General features: G+C 50.7%; 1 protein-coding gene across 2 annotated transcripts in view; it reads left to right on the forward strand.

Moving 5' to 3' along the window:
- Window positions 1-17244, forward strand: part of PHF2 (PHD finger protein 2) — a 60802-nt gene that overhangs the window by 14709 nt on the left and 28849 nt on the right. For both annotated transcript variants that reach the window (XM_069027827.1, XM_069027828.1), the window contains exon 2: window positions 12990-13075. In XM_069027827.1, the coding sequence (XP_068883928.1) occupies window positions 12990-13075 (86 nt within the window). The remainder of the gene's footprint in view (window positions 1-12989; window positions 13076-17244) is intronic.

Raw genomic sequence — 17244 nt, forward strand, 5'->3', positions numbered from 1 at the left:
ATTTAGTCACACATGTACGCTGCCCATCTCCGGCCTGCTCCTGCCACGCGTGTGGCTGTGGATGTGACACGCAGGATGAGCAGATCCTTGATGTGGTCAAGAGGGGTGAGAAGGAACATGAAATGCAAGGGAGTGGTGTTGCTCCAAGTGTTGTGGCTTTTGGAGGACAAGTCGCAAAATTAAGAATTCCCGAGGGATCCATTGGTTGCAGGTGTGAGTTTGTAACAGGCTGGCGTTACAGGCAGTCTGCTGAGCTGTGGGTGCTGCACAGCTGATATTACAGCTGTGGTATTTGTAGTAGTGTTCCTGTTGGAAGGAGAAATGGACTGACAGGGTCAGGGCAGGGCTGCGGTCAGTTTGTCGGGCTTTTGCATAATGGCTGATTTCCCGATATGTATGTGCTTATTTCTAAGGGTAGTTCCTAGAGCTGCAGAGGGCAAGACATGAGGGATGCACTTTACCATGCAGTGCTTGGTAAACACAGGTTTGTGTTGCAGCACAGCTGATCCTGGCTCCTGCTCCTCAGGGCTTGGGTTTAGCCCAGCTTTTGGGGTTCCTGCTGCTGTGGGGCTATCCTGGGAAGGTGGCCTACCTGCTTGGCCGCTTGTGGGATACCATTCCTGATAGAGATGCTTTTCATCTTCAAATCCTTGGGACAGCAAAGGAATGCTGAGGTTAAGTCACATCTCGTTCACAGAGCTGCCTGCTGCCACAGTGGGCTGGTGGCTGCCAGGGCTCGCTCAGAGCAGTCTGCCATGGGAGCTGCCTGCGCTGGCCCGTAGGACACGGCCATGGGAGCTGCCTGCGCTGGCCCGTAGGACATGGCCATGGGAGCTGGCTGTGCTGGCCCGTAGGGCCCGTAGGACACGGCCATGGGAGCTGCCTGCGCTGGCCCGTAGGACACGGCCATGGGAGCTGGCTGTGCTGGCCCGTAGGGCCCGTAGGACACGGCCATGGGAGCTGGCTGCGCTGGCCCGTAGGGCCCGTAGGACACGGCCATGGGAGCTGGCTGCGCTGGCCCGTAGGGCCCGTAGGACACGGCCATGGGAGCTGCCTGCGCTGGCCCGTAGGGCCCGTAGGACACGGCCATGGGAGCTGGCTGCACTGGCCTGTAGGACACGGCCATGGGAGCTGGCTGTGCTGGCCCGTAGGGCCCGTAGGACACGGCCATGGGAGCTGGCTGCGCTGGCCCGTAGGGCCCGTAGGACACGGCCATGGGAGCTGGCTGCGCTGGCCCGTAGGGCCCGTAGGACACGGCCATGGGAGCTGCCTGCGCTGGCCCGTAGGGCCCGTAGGACACGGCCATGGGAGCTGCCTGCGCTGGCCCGTAGGGCCCGTAGGACATGGCCATGGGAGCTGCCTGCGCTGGCCCGTAGGGCCTGGACACGGCCATGGGAGCTGGCTGCACTGGCCCGTAGGGCCTGGACACGGCCATGGGAGCTGGCTGCACTGGCCCGTAGGGCCCATAGGACACGGCCATGGGAGCTGGCTGCGCTGGCCCGTAGGGCCCGTAGGACACGGCCATGGGAGCTGGCTGCGCTGGCCCGTAGGGCCCATAGGACACGGCCATGGGAGCTGGCTGCGCTGGCCCGTAGGGCCTGGACACGGCCATGGGAGCTGGCTGCGCTGGCCCGTAGGGCCCATAGGACACGGCCATGGGAGCTGGCTGCGCTGGCCCGTAGGGCCCGTAGGACACGGCCATGGGAGCTGGCTGCGCTGGCCCGTAGGGCCCATAGGACACGGCCATGGGAGCTGGCTGCGCTGGCCCGTAGGGCCTGGACACGGCCATGGGAGCTGGCTGCGCTGGCCCGTAGGGCCCATAGGACACGGCCATGGGAGCTGGCTGCGCTGGCCCGTAGGACACAGCCATGGGAACTGGCTGCGCTGGCCCGTAGGGCCTGGACACGGCCTGGTTCGAGAGCTGGCAGTGCCCACCCTCCTCATCCCTCGTGGATGCGTGATGTGTTATGCTGAACCTTGGAGCTGTGACCTCATTCTGTAGGGTCTCAAGGAACTGAGCAGTGAGCCATGGCTGATTTTGGGGGTTCTGACTTCCAGCTTTGAATAACAGATTTGTTGCTGGCGTGCACAGGTTCTAGTTAGGCCACATAACAGTGTGATGCTGGCAAAGACTAGGGCTGTGCAGTAGCTGCAGATTGCTGTGATCTAGAAACTTCATTTATTTCTCTTTGATTGATTCCTTTTTTCCAGGGTGGGTGATATTTCTTTTATACAATGTCACCAGTTTGCTGAGGAAAAAAAGGCACGTGCTAATAGTAGATATTTTTGTAAAGTAGTTTGACCTGTGCTTGGGCAGAGGGTGCCCTATGAGTGAAAACACAGGAAGGCTGGATTGCAGCGCTTCTCTGTGGAGGATGATTTGTGCTGGGTTTGTACAAGGCTGTTCTGACAGTGAGCTGTTCCTGTGGGCTGCCTCCTGGAGTTCTTCATGGAGCAGTGGCCAACAGCTGAGGTGACACATTGCGTGAGGAAGAAGTGCTGAGACACTAATATCACAGAGTTCTGTTGATCATACAGTAATGCAAGGATTATTTTCCCTGAGATAATTCTCTTTCCTACTCCCTTCTGCACTGGGCACGATACAGCCTGTGGTTTCTAAAATGATCATGAAAATCAGTCCATTCCCAGGATCTTTTGTTCACTATTGCACTTGCCTTCAGTGCATGTGAGAGAATGCGCTTCATTGCTCCATCCCTGTTGTGTTCAGCAGATAAACAAGGATTTATTTGATCAACCCAGCACTAATTCCATAGAGGAGTTTTGCAGTCTGTGTGGAGATAGAAGAGGAGGTTTTTGGAGATCTGGAGAGTTGCCTATGCAGACTGGGATGAGCTGGGAGCCGGAGGGAGGAAGGCTAAAGAGCAGTTTTATGCATGAGTCCACTTTCTGGTGTATGGCCACTAACCCAACCCAGCGTTTGCATCCAGGCAGAGCCCCAGGGCCAGGACTCTGCCTGCAGGGGCCCTTTGCTCTGTAAAGCTCTCAGTGACCTCAGCAGGAAAAGTTCAGTGTCCACCCCACTTGTTTTTAGATCTCAGCCATCAGGGAGCTTAGTGTGAGAAGTTATTCTGCTGACAGAGGCTCTGGTTAGGAGTGTCCTGTGAGGATGACAGGTCTGAGGACATCGAGCCTGTAAGGTGAGTGTCAGGCTAGTCCATGGAGTAAAACGGACTCCATGTTCTTCAGAATCTTTTCCAATGTAAATGATTCCGTGATTCTGTCATTCTCCTGGGCCAAGAGTCCTGTGTGGGTCTGTGGGTGGAGGGGATGCTGTGCTGGTGGCACCAGGCTGGGGAGATGAGCTGTGGGGAAGGGCCCTGCACTGCTCCCGGCCATGGCTGCGCAAGGGGAGCCAGGGTGTGTGCTGCCCACTCACTGGCTTTGTTTCTGAATCCTGTAGAGTGCAAAATGTGTCTGTTCAGGTGTATCTGTCTGAAGTTCTGTAGCAGAAGAGCGGAGCTGTGTCAATGGTGTCACGCTGAGTGGGACGGGTGCTGCGGCTCTGCCGGCTCTGCGGTTGCTGGCTGGCACCTGCACGTCAGTTGAAGAGGAAACAGAAACCATACATAGAGAACAGGAGGTGACTGGTGAAAGGAGTGGGAGAGAGGAAGAAAGCAGCAGAGACAAGACATGTGCAGACCAGTTCACTTTTCACACCTGCAGACTGTTGGCTCAGCCCTGAGGGCAGGAGCTCCGTCGCCCTTGCAGCACCCTTTGGGGCAGGGCTGGGATGCACTGTAGTGTTGTCTGCTTTGTCACCTTCCCCTGCTCCCAGGTTGGCATGAGTCCTTCTTGCTCCCTGCAGTTGCAGTATGGCCACCCAGCCTGGAAGAAATTTTGGATGTGGCCAAATTCTTTTGTGGACCAGTGCCACTTCTTTCAGTGGAGTTACACAAGGAATAAACGAAACCTAAGAGAATGATTTTGAGAGGAGGGTTATTTTTGTTCTGTTTGTTTAATGGAGTTCTTGACCTTTTGGGTTTAATTTGGGCTTGGCAATTTTTTCCTTGAGTTTTGTTTTATTCCTGCTTTTTACCACTGTCTCTTTCTCTGGTTCCCTCCCTCTTGGCTTATTTCCCATCTGCTTTTGGGAAACCTAGTGAAGAGAAGGAGGAGAACAAACATCAGGGCAGCTGTAATCACACAGGGCTGAGCAGCTTCTCTGCTGAACAGGCTGAGCCCAGTTTTCAGCAGCAGCACTGTGGCACAGTAGTGAGTCCACAGGTGTCCTGTGCCCAGCTCAGGTCCTGCACGTGGCAGAGGATGGGAGTTGACCTGGGCTGGCACTGCCAGGGAATGGGGCAAGAGATATGCTGCTGTGCAAAAAATGGCATGACACATTCTCCCCAGTCAGTGATGAAGGTGTTTGCCTCTTCAAGGTGTTGCCTCTGAGGTCGTCGAGATGACAGGCATTGCAGTCAGCTGGAACTGTGTGCTTGATTGTTGGGGTCAGTCTCTAAGTCTTTAATTATTTTAAATTATATGACATCAAGATTGAACAGAATTTTGAGTCGACATAAAATAATTAGGGGCAAAAGAGTCTCATCCAGCACTTGTCACCCTGTGTTTCATGAGAGTGTCGTCTGCCAGCAGTAGGGATCAGGAGAGCTGAACTTCACTTCTGAAGCAAGGTGTATTTCCTTGCTCTGTACATTCCCTCAGTGAGAAGAGGTTGTTGGAAAATATAATTCGTTCTACACTAAGCAGTAATTCTCCTTCAAATTATATCTTAATAAAAAAGAGAACATCTTGGGCAGTCTCTGATTTAGGCACACTGCATTTTAAATCTGTCCTAATTACAGTGCTCATCGCTTAACATTCATTTAATGAAGATCCTCATTTATAAGGACAAGGTTGGCAAATAGGAATTAATGCCATTATAACGTGAGTCTCCCAAAGGAAACAAATCAAAAGCTCTGTGAAGGAAATGAAACCTTATTATTTATAGCAAGGCAAAGCACAGAGTCACCAGCCATTCATTTGTGTATCTGGCTCAGGGGCCTGCAGCAGATGTGGTTTGGAAAGGGCAGTGCCATGCTGCCGTGGGCATCACTCTGGCTGGGACACTGCTTCCTTCGAGGAGCCCCCAGTGCAAGGCTCCTGTCTTGCAAGTGGACCTTGGTTTTGTTTCGGTCTCAGTTCCTGGTTCAAGTCCAGACCTCCTCTCATCAGCCCCAGAAGTAACCATAGTGGTTCATCAGGGCCCAAAAATAAGGATGGAAGGAAGACATCACAGTTGTCTTGGTGGATCTGGAGTATTGTGGTGGATGCACATCTCTGCTGCTGTCATTTCATCTCATGATGGTATCAGAACTGCTTGGTTTGAAGGAACGCTGTCAGATTGTCTTCATAGGTGTTGATTTCAACACACACAGTCGGTGGATGGTTCCACTGGCTCCTTAAAATCCTTGGTCATCCTGAGCAATGTTTCACTGATGGAATTCAAGTGATGGCAGTGAGAGTTATGTACCAGCCTAAGAGCCCTTAGGGTACTGCAGGCTTGCACAGGTCCCTGCAACCCTCACAGGTATCTCCTTCCAGGAAGCTCCAAGTCTGGTGACTCCAGTGAATGGCTGGAGCTGTGCCAGGGGAGGTTTAGGTTGGGTATCAGCAAAGGTTCTTCCCCCAGAAGGTGTTGGACACTGCCCAGGCTCCCCAGGGAATGGGCACAGCCCCAAGGCTGCCAGAGCTCCAGGAGCGTTTGGACAGCGCTGCCAGGGATGCCCAGGGTGGGATTGTTGGGGTGTCTGTGCAGGGCCAGGAGCTGGAGTGGGTTATCCTTGTGGGTCCTTTTGAGCTGAGGATATTCTATAATTTTATGAAGCCTCTGAAGGCTCTCTGTGTGGGCAGCACAGCCCAGCTCTTGCAGAGAGCTGGGCATTTCAAAAGCACTCACTCAGTGTTTGTTCATTTTACAACAGCAGCCTCAAGGCCATGGGACTGGTGTTGGTGGTACTGCCTGCAGGGGGAAACTGAGTCAAAAAGCTGAGCTCACTTCCTGGGATGAAGAGCAGTCCAAGCAATCTGATGAGCAGTGAGGATTTTCCCTGTTCCTGCATTTGGGTGTTGCTGAAGCTGCTGGGCTCCTGGCGGGGGCTGTGCAGACGCTGTTCAGTTTGCAAAGGAGGCCTTTCCCTTTCCCTCCACATTTGTGTTTCTGTGAGTGTATGAGAGGTGATGTGAAATGCTGGCTGTCCAGTACAGCTTGAGTTCTCTCTCACTTAGGCCTTAATTAAAGAGGTCCATGCAGGGGACCCTCACCCCTGAGCCCACACCAGCACATGGGTTTCTTCTGCTGTCCTTGGTCTTGGGTCTCCTGCTGAAGTGACACCAGCGTGTGTCCCTGTTCTCCTGAATGACTCCTGAGCTCACTGCTTTGCTTTAACCCTAGCTGACAGCATGCTTCAGCTCTCCAGAATTTGTTTCGTGAAAACATGTGACTGATTAGATGAGACAAATTCTTCTGCTTAGGAAAAGGCTTGTCTGTTTGCTCTGGAGCACTGGAGAGCACACAGGGGAGAGCCCTGGTCAGAGTTCACCCTGTAAAGCCACCAGGAAAACAGCCCAGGAGACATGAACCCATGGAACAGCTCATTTCCTAGCTCTCAAAACGGTTTCCCTCTTTCCCCTTTTCTGTCTCCTCTTGTGCTCACAGTGTTGGCTGTTGCATTTCGGGATGCTGGGATGTGGACACAAGAAACTGCTGTCACTTAACATTGGCCTGGCATCAAAACATGAAGTGTGAGCCTCTCCACTGCTGGGAAGTGCTGCTTTTCAGCAGGACCCATGGCGTTGTTCAGGTGTTGGAGGCTCCTGGAACTGGACAGGTGTCTTCTGTACAGATGACACCTTGTTGTTAAGGAAGAGCATTACTGTGCAACGCATGATCAGTGACACACCGAGGAATGCCAGTTGTTAAGGGATGGGGATGAGCTCAGGATAATCAGTAATTATTACCTATAAAAATGCTGTGAATTCTTGAATGTGCTTCATGGAGCTTTGATGATTTGTCCTCATGGGTTGGGGTGGAGCAGTGCCGGGAAGGGAAGGGAAGGGAAGGGAAGGGAAGGGAAGGGAAGGGAAGGGAAGGGAAGGGAAGGGAAGGGAAGGGAAGGGAAGGGAAGGGAAGGGAAGGGAAGGGAAGGGAAGGGAAGGGAAGGGAAGGGAAGGGAAGGGAAGGGAAGGGAAGGGAAGCTTTAGTGTCTTTACTACTCTGTTGGGTGCTGTTGGCTTGGGAAATAAACTCAGGCACACCTATTAGACAACTTCCATCATATCCACAGGGAATATCCGCTCTTCTTGTACAGAGCCTGCTTCTCACTGGGGGTACGTTGGAACACGTCAGCAATGGAGAGGAGACAAAGTGGTGTTATGCCTTTGCTACAGTGGATTTCCCTTGCAGGGAGTTTTGAGCTACATCATCCAGCAGATTGACTGTACTTGTGTATTCCCAAAGGAAAATAACCAGACCCAGTTTGTGTGGTCAGTGTGGTGTTTAGCACAGAGTGAAGGATCTGCCATCCTCCCCAGCGGAGCGTGCAGGCGCCGAGCATCCCCGGAAGCCACTGTCATTCCCTCCTGCACTGACTGACAACTTTCACCCAAACCCCACTGCCTGTTTGCACACCCTGTGTTTCACCTGTGTGCTGAGTTTGGAATCCTTCTCAGGAACAGATAAAGCATGTGCCTTTCGTTGGTTCCAGGGGTTGGGATGTTAGCCTATTTTTTCTTTGGCTCTATTTCTGTTTTCCTAGATTTGATTTTCTTCCCCGGCTAAGAGTGTTTTTCGTGTTGATTTTATTTTCTCATATTTTTCTAAACTTGTCTTCTGGTTGATAATGGAGGTGACGTGGTTTTGATAGAACAGATACTATGTGGGTTAATTTTTCTCCTGAAGCTACTTAAAATGTTACCTCCCTGCAGATGACAGCCCAAGGTTGCCAGAAACATTCATGCTATAAAACCAGTTTAATTTACACACCTTTTATTATTATTGCCTGCATAACAAAAAAATCATTGTTAACTTTATCAGAATATTGAAACTTGAACATCTCTTCATTGCAAACACAGAAGCAATTTCATTTTAAAGTGGCAAAGGGCAGAGTTTCTAATAAAAATGTAATTTGTAGCCTCTGACTGCAAAAGCTTCTAATGTGCTAATTCTCCTTTAAGTCTGTGTAACATGGGTGAGATATCAGCTTAAACAGCTGCATTATCAAAGTCTTTACTTGTCATTATTATTTTTTTTTCCCCACAACAGTTTTGGTAAAATTCAAATACATTTTTCATAATATTTCCCTTTTATCTCATTATCAAATTAGTTTTTACACTGCCTCAATATGAGTTAAATCACTTAACGACCATTTAAAAATCAACCATTAGGTTGGTTAAAATTGTTCCAACAAGATATTCCTGGATGCAGGATAATTGATCTCTTAGGCTATCTTTGCTGTGTTTGGGCAGGAAGGTTTCCTGAGCTGCGAGGGATGCTGGTGGCTGCTGCTCCAGCATCCCACATCCCACATCCCTGCCCTGCACTATGCTGCAGATGCATCCCCAGTTCCCAGCTGGCACTGCATGGCTGCAGCCCCTCAGGCATTAACAGCCGTGGGACAGCAAGTGAGGGCCTTTGTGGGGTGTCTGGGAAGGGTTTTCTCTCACAAAAGAGTTGTCCATCCCTGGCACAGCTGCCCAGGGCAGTGGTGCAGTCCGCATCCCTGGAGGGATTTAACAGCCACATGGATGCAATGCTTGGGGATGTGGGGCAGTGGTGGCCTTGGCAGTGCTGGGGAATGGTTGGACTCGATGGTCTTTGAGGGCTTTTCCAACCTAAACAATTCCATGACTCTGTAATTCTGTCCTTCACCAAGGGAAAATTCTTTCCTTCTAACCCGCTTCGGGACCCCGATGCTTTCCCCAGGGACGTGTTTGGTCCTGCCAGATGCCGTCATTGTCCCACAGTTAAAAAGCAGCATCAGGAGATAATTCGCAGTCAGAGACCTCCCCCCTGGGGGTGCTGCTGGGGACACCCTGGCTGTTCTCGTGCCCCTCTGAGCCTGGTGCCTGTGCTGTGCGCGTGTCACCATCTCTGCCACGGAGTGCTGGAGCGTGAGCGTGGCATTACTGCCTGGGCTTCCTGTGGCAGTGGGGTCCTGCTGGGCTGGCAGCACACAGGTCTGGAGTGTCTGGGACTTTGGAAATGGGTTCCTGCTGGTAGAAATGGAGCAGCTCAGTCTGCTCCTGCTGCTGCTGTTCCCAAGGCTACTCCCTGCTCTACCTCCTGCTACATGTCCCCCACTCCCTGCCCGTCCTTGGCCAGCTCTGCCTCAGCATTCCTTTGCTGAACTGGGTACCTCCAGTTCCATCACACTGGTGGGCCTGAATAATCACCCAACAGTGCTACTGGGAGCTCTTCCCAGTTCTTCCCTGACAGTGATAATGCACCCAGATTGCACTGACACTGCTGTGGGACCGCTGCAGGATCCTGCTCCCAGCACGCTGCCTGGATCCCAAACACAGCACCTGGATCCCAAACACAGCACCTGGATCCTGAGAGCACTGCCTGGATCCCAGGCACATCACCTGTGATCAAACACTGGCTGTGATCCCGTGCCAGCTGCCTCTAGACCCATCTGATCATTTTCAAATGCTTGGTTTGAGTTTTTTTGATGTTTGTTTCTCTTGGGCAAATGGGGCTGGGAAAAAAATCTGGAGGGGCCAAAGTGGAGTGTTCTCATGGGAAGAACCAATAGATGCAAACCACAGAATGCCATTTGTGCTGGAATTCGGGGGCTGAGGGGGAGGACACCACTGTTCAGTCACTGTAGATGACTTGGTTTTCTTCAGCTGAAGAAATGCTTTGATTCTATATTATTGGTAATTAACCACCCTGAGAAAAAACACATTAGTAAATTAGGCAGGAGATGCTTCAGAACCAGGCCCTGACTTCTACCAAGGCTGGCAGTCTCCTTCTGCTTTTTATTCCCAGGTGGAAATGCTCAGACCAACCCAAGGGTCAGTCATGTCCCCCTGCTACCCAAATCTTTCTCTGTAAAGCCAGTACAGGCAGCGGGAAACCTTGCTCCTGTCCGGGCAGTTGCCTGGGGCTGTCTGGCTTTAACTGTGGGAATTCAGTCTCCTGTGCCTATTTCCATGTGGAAGCCCACCAGCAGTCCTGCTGGTGGCAGTACCTGGACAGCCAAGCTCTGCTGCTTGAGAGGAGCAGCACAGCCGGGAAGGGGTTGATATTTTGGTTACTGATGTCCCGAGGCAGTTCAGCTGGGGGATCCCTTGGACAGTTCACACTCCCAGTTTCCCACACAGTGAGGGCAGCAGCTTCTCCCTGTGAGCAGCTGTAAGTGGCCAAACCTTATTCCAAGGCTGTGCTGTAGTTGGAAAAGTTGACTGTGTCTTCCAGGGGCCCGCTGGAGTTTGAGGTCAGTTATTTTTACTTCTCTGCGCTGTTCTTGTCAGATGTTTCACTCGCTCTCAGAACAATGGCTCCCACCACACTGCAGCCATCGCCCTGTGCCACAGCTGGCCAAACCTTCTCCCAATCAGTGCCAAGGGTCTCATCTCCTCAATACAGACTTTTCAAGCCCTTGTAGAGAGCTTAATCCATACCTTTACTGAGGTTAGCAAACTGAATCCAGTGGCATAAGCAGCTGACACTGCTTTGTGGGTAAAGGAATCCTCTACATTCTTACACTGGTTCTAATCTGCCAGGGTTTGTTTTAATTTTCTACTGATTAATCTGGTATTTTTCTACTAATTTTTCTGGTGTTTTCTACCAATCTGATATTTTTCTCTATATATGTACAGAATTCTGAGGATTGGATTGTTGTGATTATGATTTTTCCTGTCGGCAAACTTCAGTTTTCTGTGCTGGCTTCCCAGGGACACAATAATTTTGTATTTTTTCAAGTAACTGTTTAATGAAAAAAATCAGCCAAATTTGCAGTTGCTTTGACACAATTCCAAAAGAATGATTTCTGTTCCCAGTCTGGGTTCACAGAGATGAGAGTGTCTCTGGCTTTGGTTGCAGAGCCTCTCTCACCCCGGGCTCTTTGCTTTGAAGGGAGCTGGCTCCCACATTGGCAGCTGCAACAGGGGCACCATACCCACCAAGGTTTCTGGCAGGATCTTATTTTGACACAACATTTACAATAGTAATAAAAGAAATGTGTTTCTGTATCTTAGCTAGTTTGGCCTTTCCCAGCATGGTTGCAGCCTTGGTTTTGTTGCTGCTGTTCTCTGACAGCAGGTGTGTCTGTGGTTTGTGATGGTGTCGTGCACCACGGGTGCCGCAGGGTCAGCAGGGGTTTCAAAACCACCTCTGGCAATGGGGGCTCACAGTGCATTTTAACAGCTGCTCCCCTGCTCCAGGTGTGCTTGTGTTGGTTCTTGGACACCTGCACACCCTGCCAAGGGCACCCCAGAGCCCTGAGCTGCTCAAGGAGCGGGTCCAGGGACTCGTGTGGGAGGGGTGGGCACAGGATGGTGTGTTACCCCTCCCTTATCAGCACCCAGGTCATGGCCTTCCTGCTTCTGGACCAGCACCAGGTGCTGCTGTTGTGTCCACCCTCTATGAATTTCTCCCATTGCTGAACCAACTTTTGGACACGCTGGTGTTGTTCTGCAGAGCTTGAACAGAGTGAGAATGATTTGAGAGGTTCTGTGAAGTGCTTGGTAGAACTGGCTCACGCTGCTGCCTGGCCTTTGGGAGTGGAGCAACCATCCTCTGCTCTGCTTCCTCCAGGGCAGAAACAGGAGCTGTAAACTCTTAATTCCTGCACTCACCACTGCTCAGCGCTGCTGGTGGAGTGCCAGGAGGCAGAATGAGGCCTTGTGCATGGAGATGTCATTGCATGAGCCCTGCCCATGCCTTTTCCCTGGCAGAAAAGCAGTGTTGGTGTTCTCTGCGAGCTGAGGAGCACTGGGAGGTGCTCTCTGCTCACTCAGAGCACTGGGAGCTGTTCCCTGCCCACTGCAGAGCACTGAGGAGGCATTTCAGGTGGTGAAAGCAGAGAAACCCCGGGAGAACTCTTGGCATGGTGCAATCCAGCCTTGCCTGGCTGGTGCTTAAGATGCCTTTGATGCCTCTCATGGGTGCTCTTGCCTAGCTAAGCTCCCACGGAGCCAAGGCACACGGGATGAATCTACAGCACCCCACTGAGCTCTTCTCTGTGTGGTACCTTGCAGCCTGGGCTGCTCCTGACACAGGCAGCAGGAGCAGAGTCCCCTTTGCTCTTCCTCTGTGGGCAGGAGCAGCACTGTGCTGGGCCTGGATCTTTGGCTGGCTGATTGGCACTTGGACTGAGCAGCAGCTCCTTGTCTTGGGTGCTCCAACACTTTGCTGTGTGTTCGGCTCCTCCCCAGCGCTGTGCTGCCGTGGGATTGTCCGTGGATGTCCCCAGGGGCTGTGGGTGCTGCTGGTGTGTCCCTTGCAAACCCACCTCGGTGGCCTCTGGGCACAGCCCATCCCCTTGGCAGCCAGGAGTGCTGAGCTGGGTGTCTGCTTCACCTCCTCGTCTTCCTATAGTGCAATAGAGGTGGCATCCATGGAAGTTGTGCACGTGGTATCCCCTGCCAAGATCACTCTGGCACTTCACAGCTGCCCACACATATTTTGTGAAGATGTGTTTTGTTAATCAGGTTTACGTGGGATGGTGCTGGGAGAATTCTGTGTGAGTGCAAAATGGTCTCCTTGGGAAAAAAACATTCTGTGGGACTGCCACATTTTCATGGAGTTCCACAGTGGCCTACTAGTGGGCTTCTGGCTGGCAGCTTTTGTAGCAACACCTCAGGGATGTAGGCTACATAAACCCAGTCTGTACCAGCGTACAAGGCCCCCAAACCGTGTTTGGACAGAGCTGCTGCTGGTCAGTGCAGCTGCACAGGGCTTTCATCACTCACTGTGTGCTTGGAGATGGTCGGGCTAATGTCAGATTCACCTTCTTGTGTTCCAGCTGTGTCGGTGTGGAAGAAGAAGAGGCACCAGATATCGACATCTATCATTGTCCAAACTGTGAGAAAACCCATGGAAAGTCGACCTGTAAGTACCCATGTGCAGCCAGTTCCCCACACACAGCAGGGGCGGGGCGTTTGGACAACAGGAGCTTTTTATTTTGGTCATTACAAAAGGCACGCCTAGGTACCATGTGCCATAAATACTGGGATTCAAACCAGAGGGTGAAGAAAGATGTTAGTGGGAGGAAGCTGTGGGTTGGATCCTGGAGCTTTGGCTGCAGCCTTTGGCGTGTGTGAGCTCAGGCAGGGCACTTACCTGGGCAGCTTCAGCCCCCGGCCCCATAAAAGCAATGTCCTTCCTTGCAGGAATTGTGCTGACACTCAGTAATGTGGGCTAGAAAAACCCTTTGGAGGCAGCTAAGTGCTAATACAGGGAGTTTTGGAACCTAAATGGTGTTTTCTGACTGCAGATGAGACGAGTAAGAAACAGTTTGTTGTGCTTGGCCTGGATATAGGATTGCAGCGATTTCCGTGTCAGTCAAAATTGTAGGATACACTGAGGGTGCCAATTCTTCAGTTCCTTCACAGGAAAAAGGTTCTTCTGAGCAAAAGTGACAGTTGATCTCAGTGGGAGTTTTGTCTGGGAAGGAATCGTGGGATGTGTTTGCTTTGGTCAGATTAATTCACAAATTCTTTCTATTATACAATGGAGAAAAAAAAAGAAAAGAAAGCAATCCTTGTGAAAAATGAAATGCTTTGCTTGAAAACCAGTTATTATAAATAAGCAACAGTGCTAGGGAGGATCCTGCTGCTCTGCAACCTCAGGGCATCCTGCAGAGGAAGAGCACCATGCTCATCTGCAGGAGCTGAAGGAATCCTGATGACCTTTTATGTAGTGTGAAATAAGGGGCGACTGAAAGGTGACTCCTGTTGAGTTAAAATTCAGAATTTTTAGCCCAAGCAATTATTTCTGTATTGCCTTCATTGTTAAAGTATAAAAAATTTCCAGTGGGAAAGGGGAGGAGTCTGAAGTGTCTGTTTTGTGGGCAAAAAAGGGAATCATTTTTTCACTATGATTTTTTAAATATCAGATGTGAACTGGAAGCCTGAATGACCTGCAGCTGTTCCTGTCTCCCAGAGGGTCCAACTGAGCAGTTGGCAAAATCCCTGCAGTGGGACTGGTTCTGAAAGACTTAACAAAATCAATATGTCCCCAGAAAATGTTCTGGTTTGAAAGAATCAGCCTTTCTTGTGTTTTGTTGGAAGATTCTTGGTTACACAAATAGCCACAAATTCTACTGAAGTGAATGATTTGGGATTGGGAAGGGGGTGACTGCAGACACTCCCAGACTGCTCCTAACCTAGGAGGGAAGCAGCAGCACAGGATCTCCAGCCTCTGAGGGTCTCAATGTATAACACTGAGATGGGTCTGATACTTTCATTTCTTTCATTTCGTTTTGAATTATAAATGATGAAAGGCACCTACTTTTCAGTGCAAGGGGGAAAAAACCCAGACAGAAACAGCAAAAGCCTATAATCAGGAATTGAATATCAATTCTATGAAAACTGGGGTGCGTCATCTTAGAATTCAAGACATGGCAGTTTTGATAAAAAGATTGCAAGTTTAATATACCAGTTATGATGAGGAGAGTTGAATTGACAACAATATTCTGATGCTTTTAAAAAGGTTTCTGTCTGTCAAGTTATTTTTATCCAAATAAAAATCCACTGCTCTGTCCCAGAGCCTGGGTCATGTAGCCCAGCAGAAAGTTAGCTGGAGCACAGTTCCAACAACCTGCCACAGGCAGGGACACCTTCCACTGTCCCAGGCTGCTCCAAGCCCCAGTGTCCAACCTGGCTTGGGAGACTTCCACAGCTGCTCTGGGCACCCTGTGCCAGGGCCTCCCCACCCTCACAGGGAACAATTCCCAATTCCCAATATCCCATCTATCCCTGCCCTCTGGCACTGGGAAGCCATTTCCTGTGTCCTGTCCCTCCAGCCCTTGTCCCTAGTCCCTCTCCAGCTCTCCTGGAGCCCCTTTGGGCCCTGGAAGGGGCTCTGAGGTCTCCCTGGAGTCTTCTCCTCTCCAGGTGAGCACCCCCAGCTCTCCCAGCCTGGCTCCAGAGCAGGGGGGCCTCAGCCCTTGGAGCATCTCCATGGCCTCCTCTGGATCACTCCAGTGCCTCCACATCCTTCTGATGTTGCAGCCCCCAGATCTGGAGGCAGCTCCGCAGGTGGGGCCTCAGAAGGGTCCCTTGACCCTCTTCCCTCTGGGGATGCAGCATGGTGGGGATACAGACCAACATCCCATTCTGTAGGACAGCAAGGACACTTTGTTTTCTCCCTCTGGATACACCACAGACAGTTTAATGATGTACAAGACCAATCATTAAAGAAGTGGAGTGCAAAAATTTTATTCAAGCATAAATTTTTGCTGTCCTTACCTTGAGTTTTGGTGACAAGGTCACAAACTGCACAGTAGTTTTCCCCACTAACGTGTAGAATCACGGATCCCGTGGGAAAAGGAGGCTGTTATGCTGAGCCCCTCCTTGCAGGGTACAACAGGCCAGGGAAGTTAAAAGATGGATGAAGTGAAGGCGGGAGTGGCTTGGCTCGTGAATTCCATCTGCTGGGAATTTGCATGGAGGACATCCTGCTCAGGGCCTGGGTGCTGCTGGGCTGTCTGCAGGGACATCGCTTCCTCTGCTTGTGAACTGCTCCAGGACCTGTTCAGACCCGTTATCCAGCACTATCAGCTTGGTAATAAAGGAGTAAGAGTTGTTCCAGCACCAGTAGTTCAGTGGTAGGATTTAATTATTGTGAGATTAGCAAAGGGAAACACAGACATCAATTGTCTGTTATGCAACTTGTCTGGATTTAAAAATATACATGTATTTCTGGAGCTTGCCTTCCACCAGATATGTTTTCCAGATGTCAAATTTAAAAATCATTTTCCTCTCCTTACATTTTTCCACATTACCACTGTGGTGAGTAGCTGCTCTCAGAAGATTGCTTCCTGTCACATGCCATTTTAAGCCATTCCTGTTTAATGAAATGTGTAGGGACTCCTCTTTGGCAAAAATCATCCATATTCATCCAACATTTTCTGACATCATTTCAATAAAATGCAAGGGCTTCATTTGGGCAGGCTTGGCTCATTTTCATAACACAATCTGAAATGCTCAGTTTGATTGCTGCCTCGTTTGCAGCAGTGAAAATCAGGAGAAATCCTTTGGAATCAGTGGAGTTACAGAGCTGCAAGTGAACCAAAGGCTGTGGCTGGCTTTAAGGAGTTACAGCCTTTAATGTGGATCAGTAGAGAGCTCACAGGGTGCTTCTGGGTGTCCCTGCTCTGGTAGAAGCACCCTGGTCATGGTTGGAACGAGATGGGCTTTAAAGTCCCTTCCAACTCAGTCATTTAGGTTGGAAATACTCCAAGGTCACCAAGTCCAGCCTGTGACTGATGACCAGCTCGTCAGGACCAGAGCATTGGGTGCCACATCCAGTTGTTCCATGAACACTTCCAGGGACAGGGAGTCCACCACCTCCCTGGGCAGCCCCTTCCATGCTTGACCACCCTTTCATTCTTCCTGAGCATTCAGGTTGATGATCCCTTCTGCACAAACACGTTTGAAATAATACACGTACAATATACCTGTGAACTATTCATTTTGAGATACCATTTTCATAAAAATACATTTCCTTTTTCCACTGTTGGACTTCCCAGAGGTTAAATTTGGATCAGAAAGATCTGCAGAAAAAGAAATCCATGATAAATTACAAAAAAGTAGCTTTTCTGGCCAAAGCTGGGATCTGTTGCACATGGGCCTTGAGTCCTCACTGTGGTGTTCGTGGTAAAAATAAAATATAGAAAGCATGGTTGAAAATGTCCAAGGGTCGAGTGTTTGATGTGGTGTAATGGACAACAGCTGCTGTCCAGGAGAGAGCCCCTCCTGGGGAATGCTCTGGCAGCGAGGAATCCAGGCTGCCTCTGCAGGAGAGCTGGATTGGGGCTCATGGCAGAGGTGGATGGGGACGTCCATGGCTGAGCTGGGTGGGAGGCTCATGAGAGAGCTAGATGGGGGTCCATGGTGGAGGGGGATTGAGAAGCACATGGCAGAGGTGGATGGAGAGGTCCATGGCAGAGGTGGACACCTGCCAGCACCTGGTGCTGAGGCAAACAGCTCCCCCGAGGTTTTGGGAGAGTTGCAGTGAATTTGTTAATTCAGCACTGATCTGTCGCCTTTTCTTCC

This window comes from Aphelocoma coerulescens, chromosome 12 (genome assembly GCF_041296385.1).
Source record: "Aphelocoma coerulescens isolate FSJ_1873_10779 chromosome 12, UR_Acoe_1.0, whole genome shotgun sequence".
In the NCBI taxonomy this organism is placed as follows: Eukaryota; Metazoa; Chordata; class Aves; order Passeriformes; family Corvidae; genus Aphelocoma; species Aphelocoma coerulescens.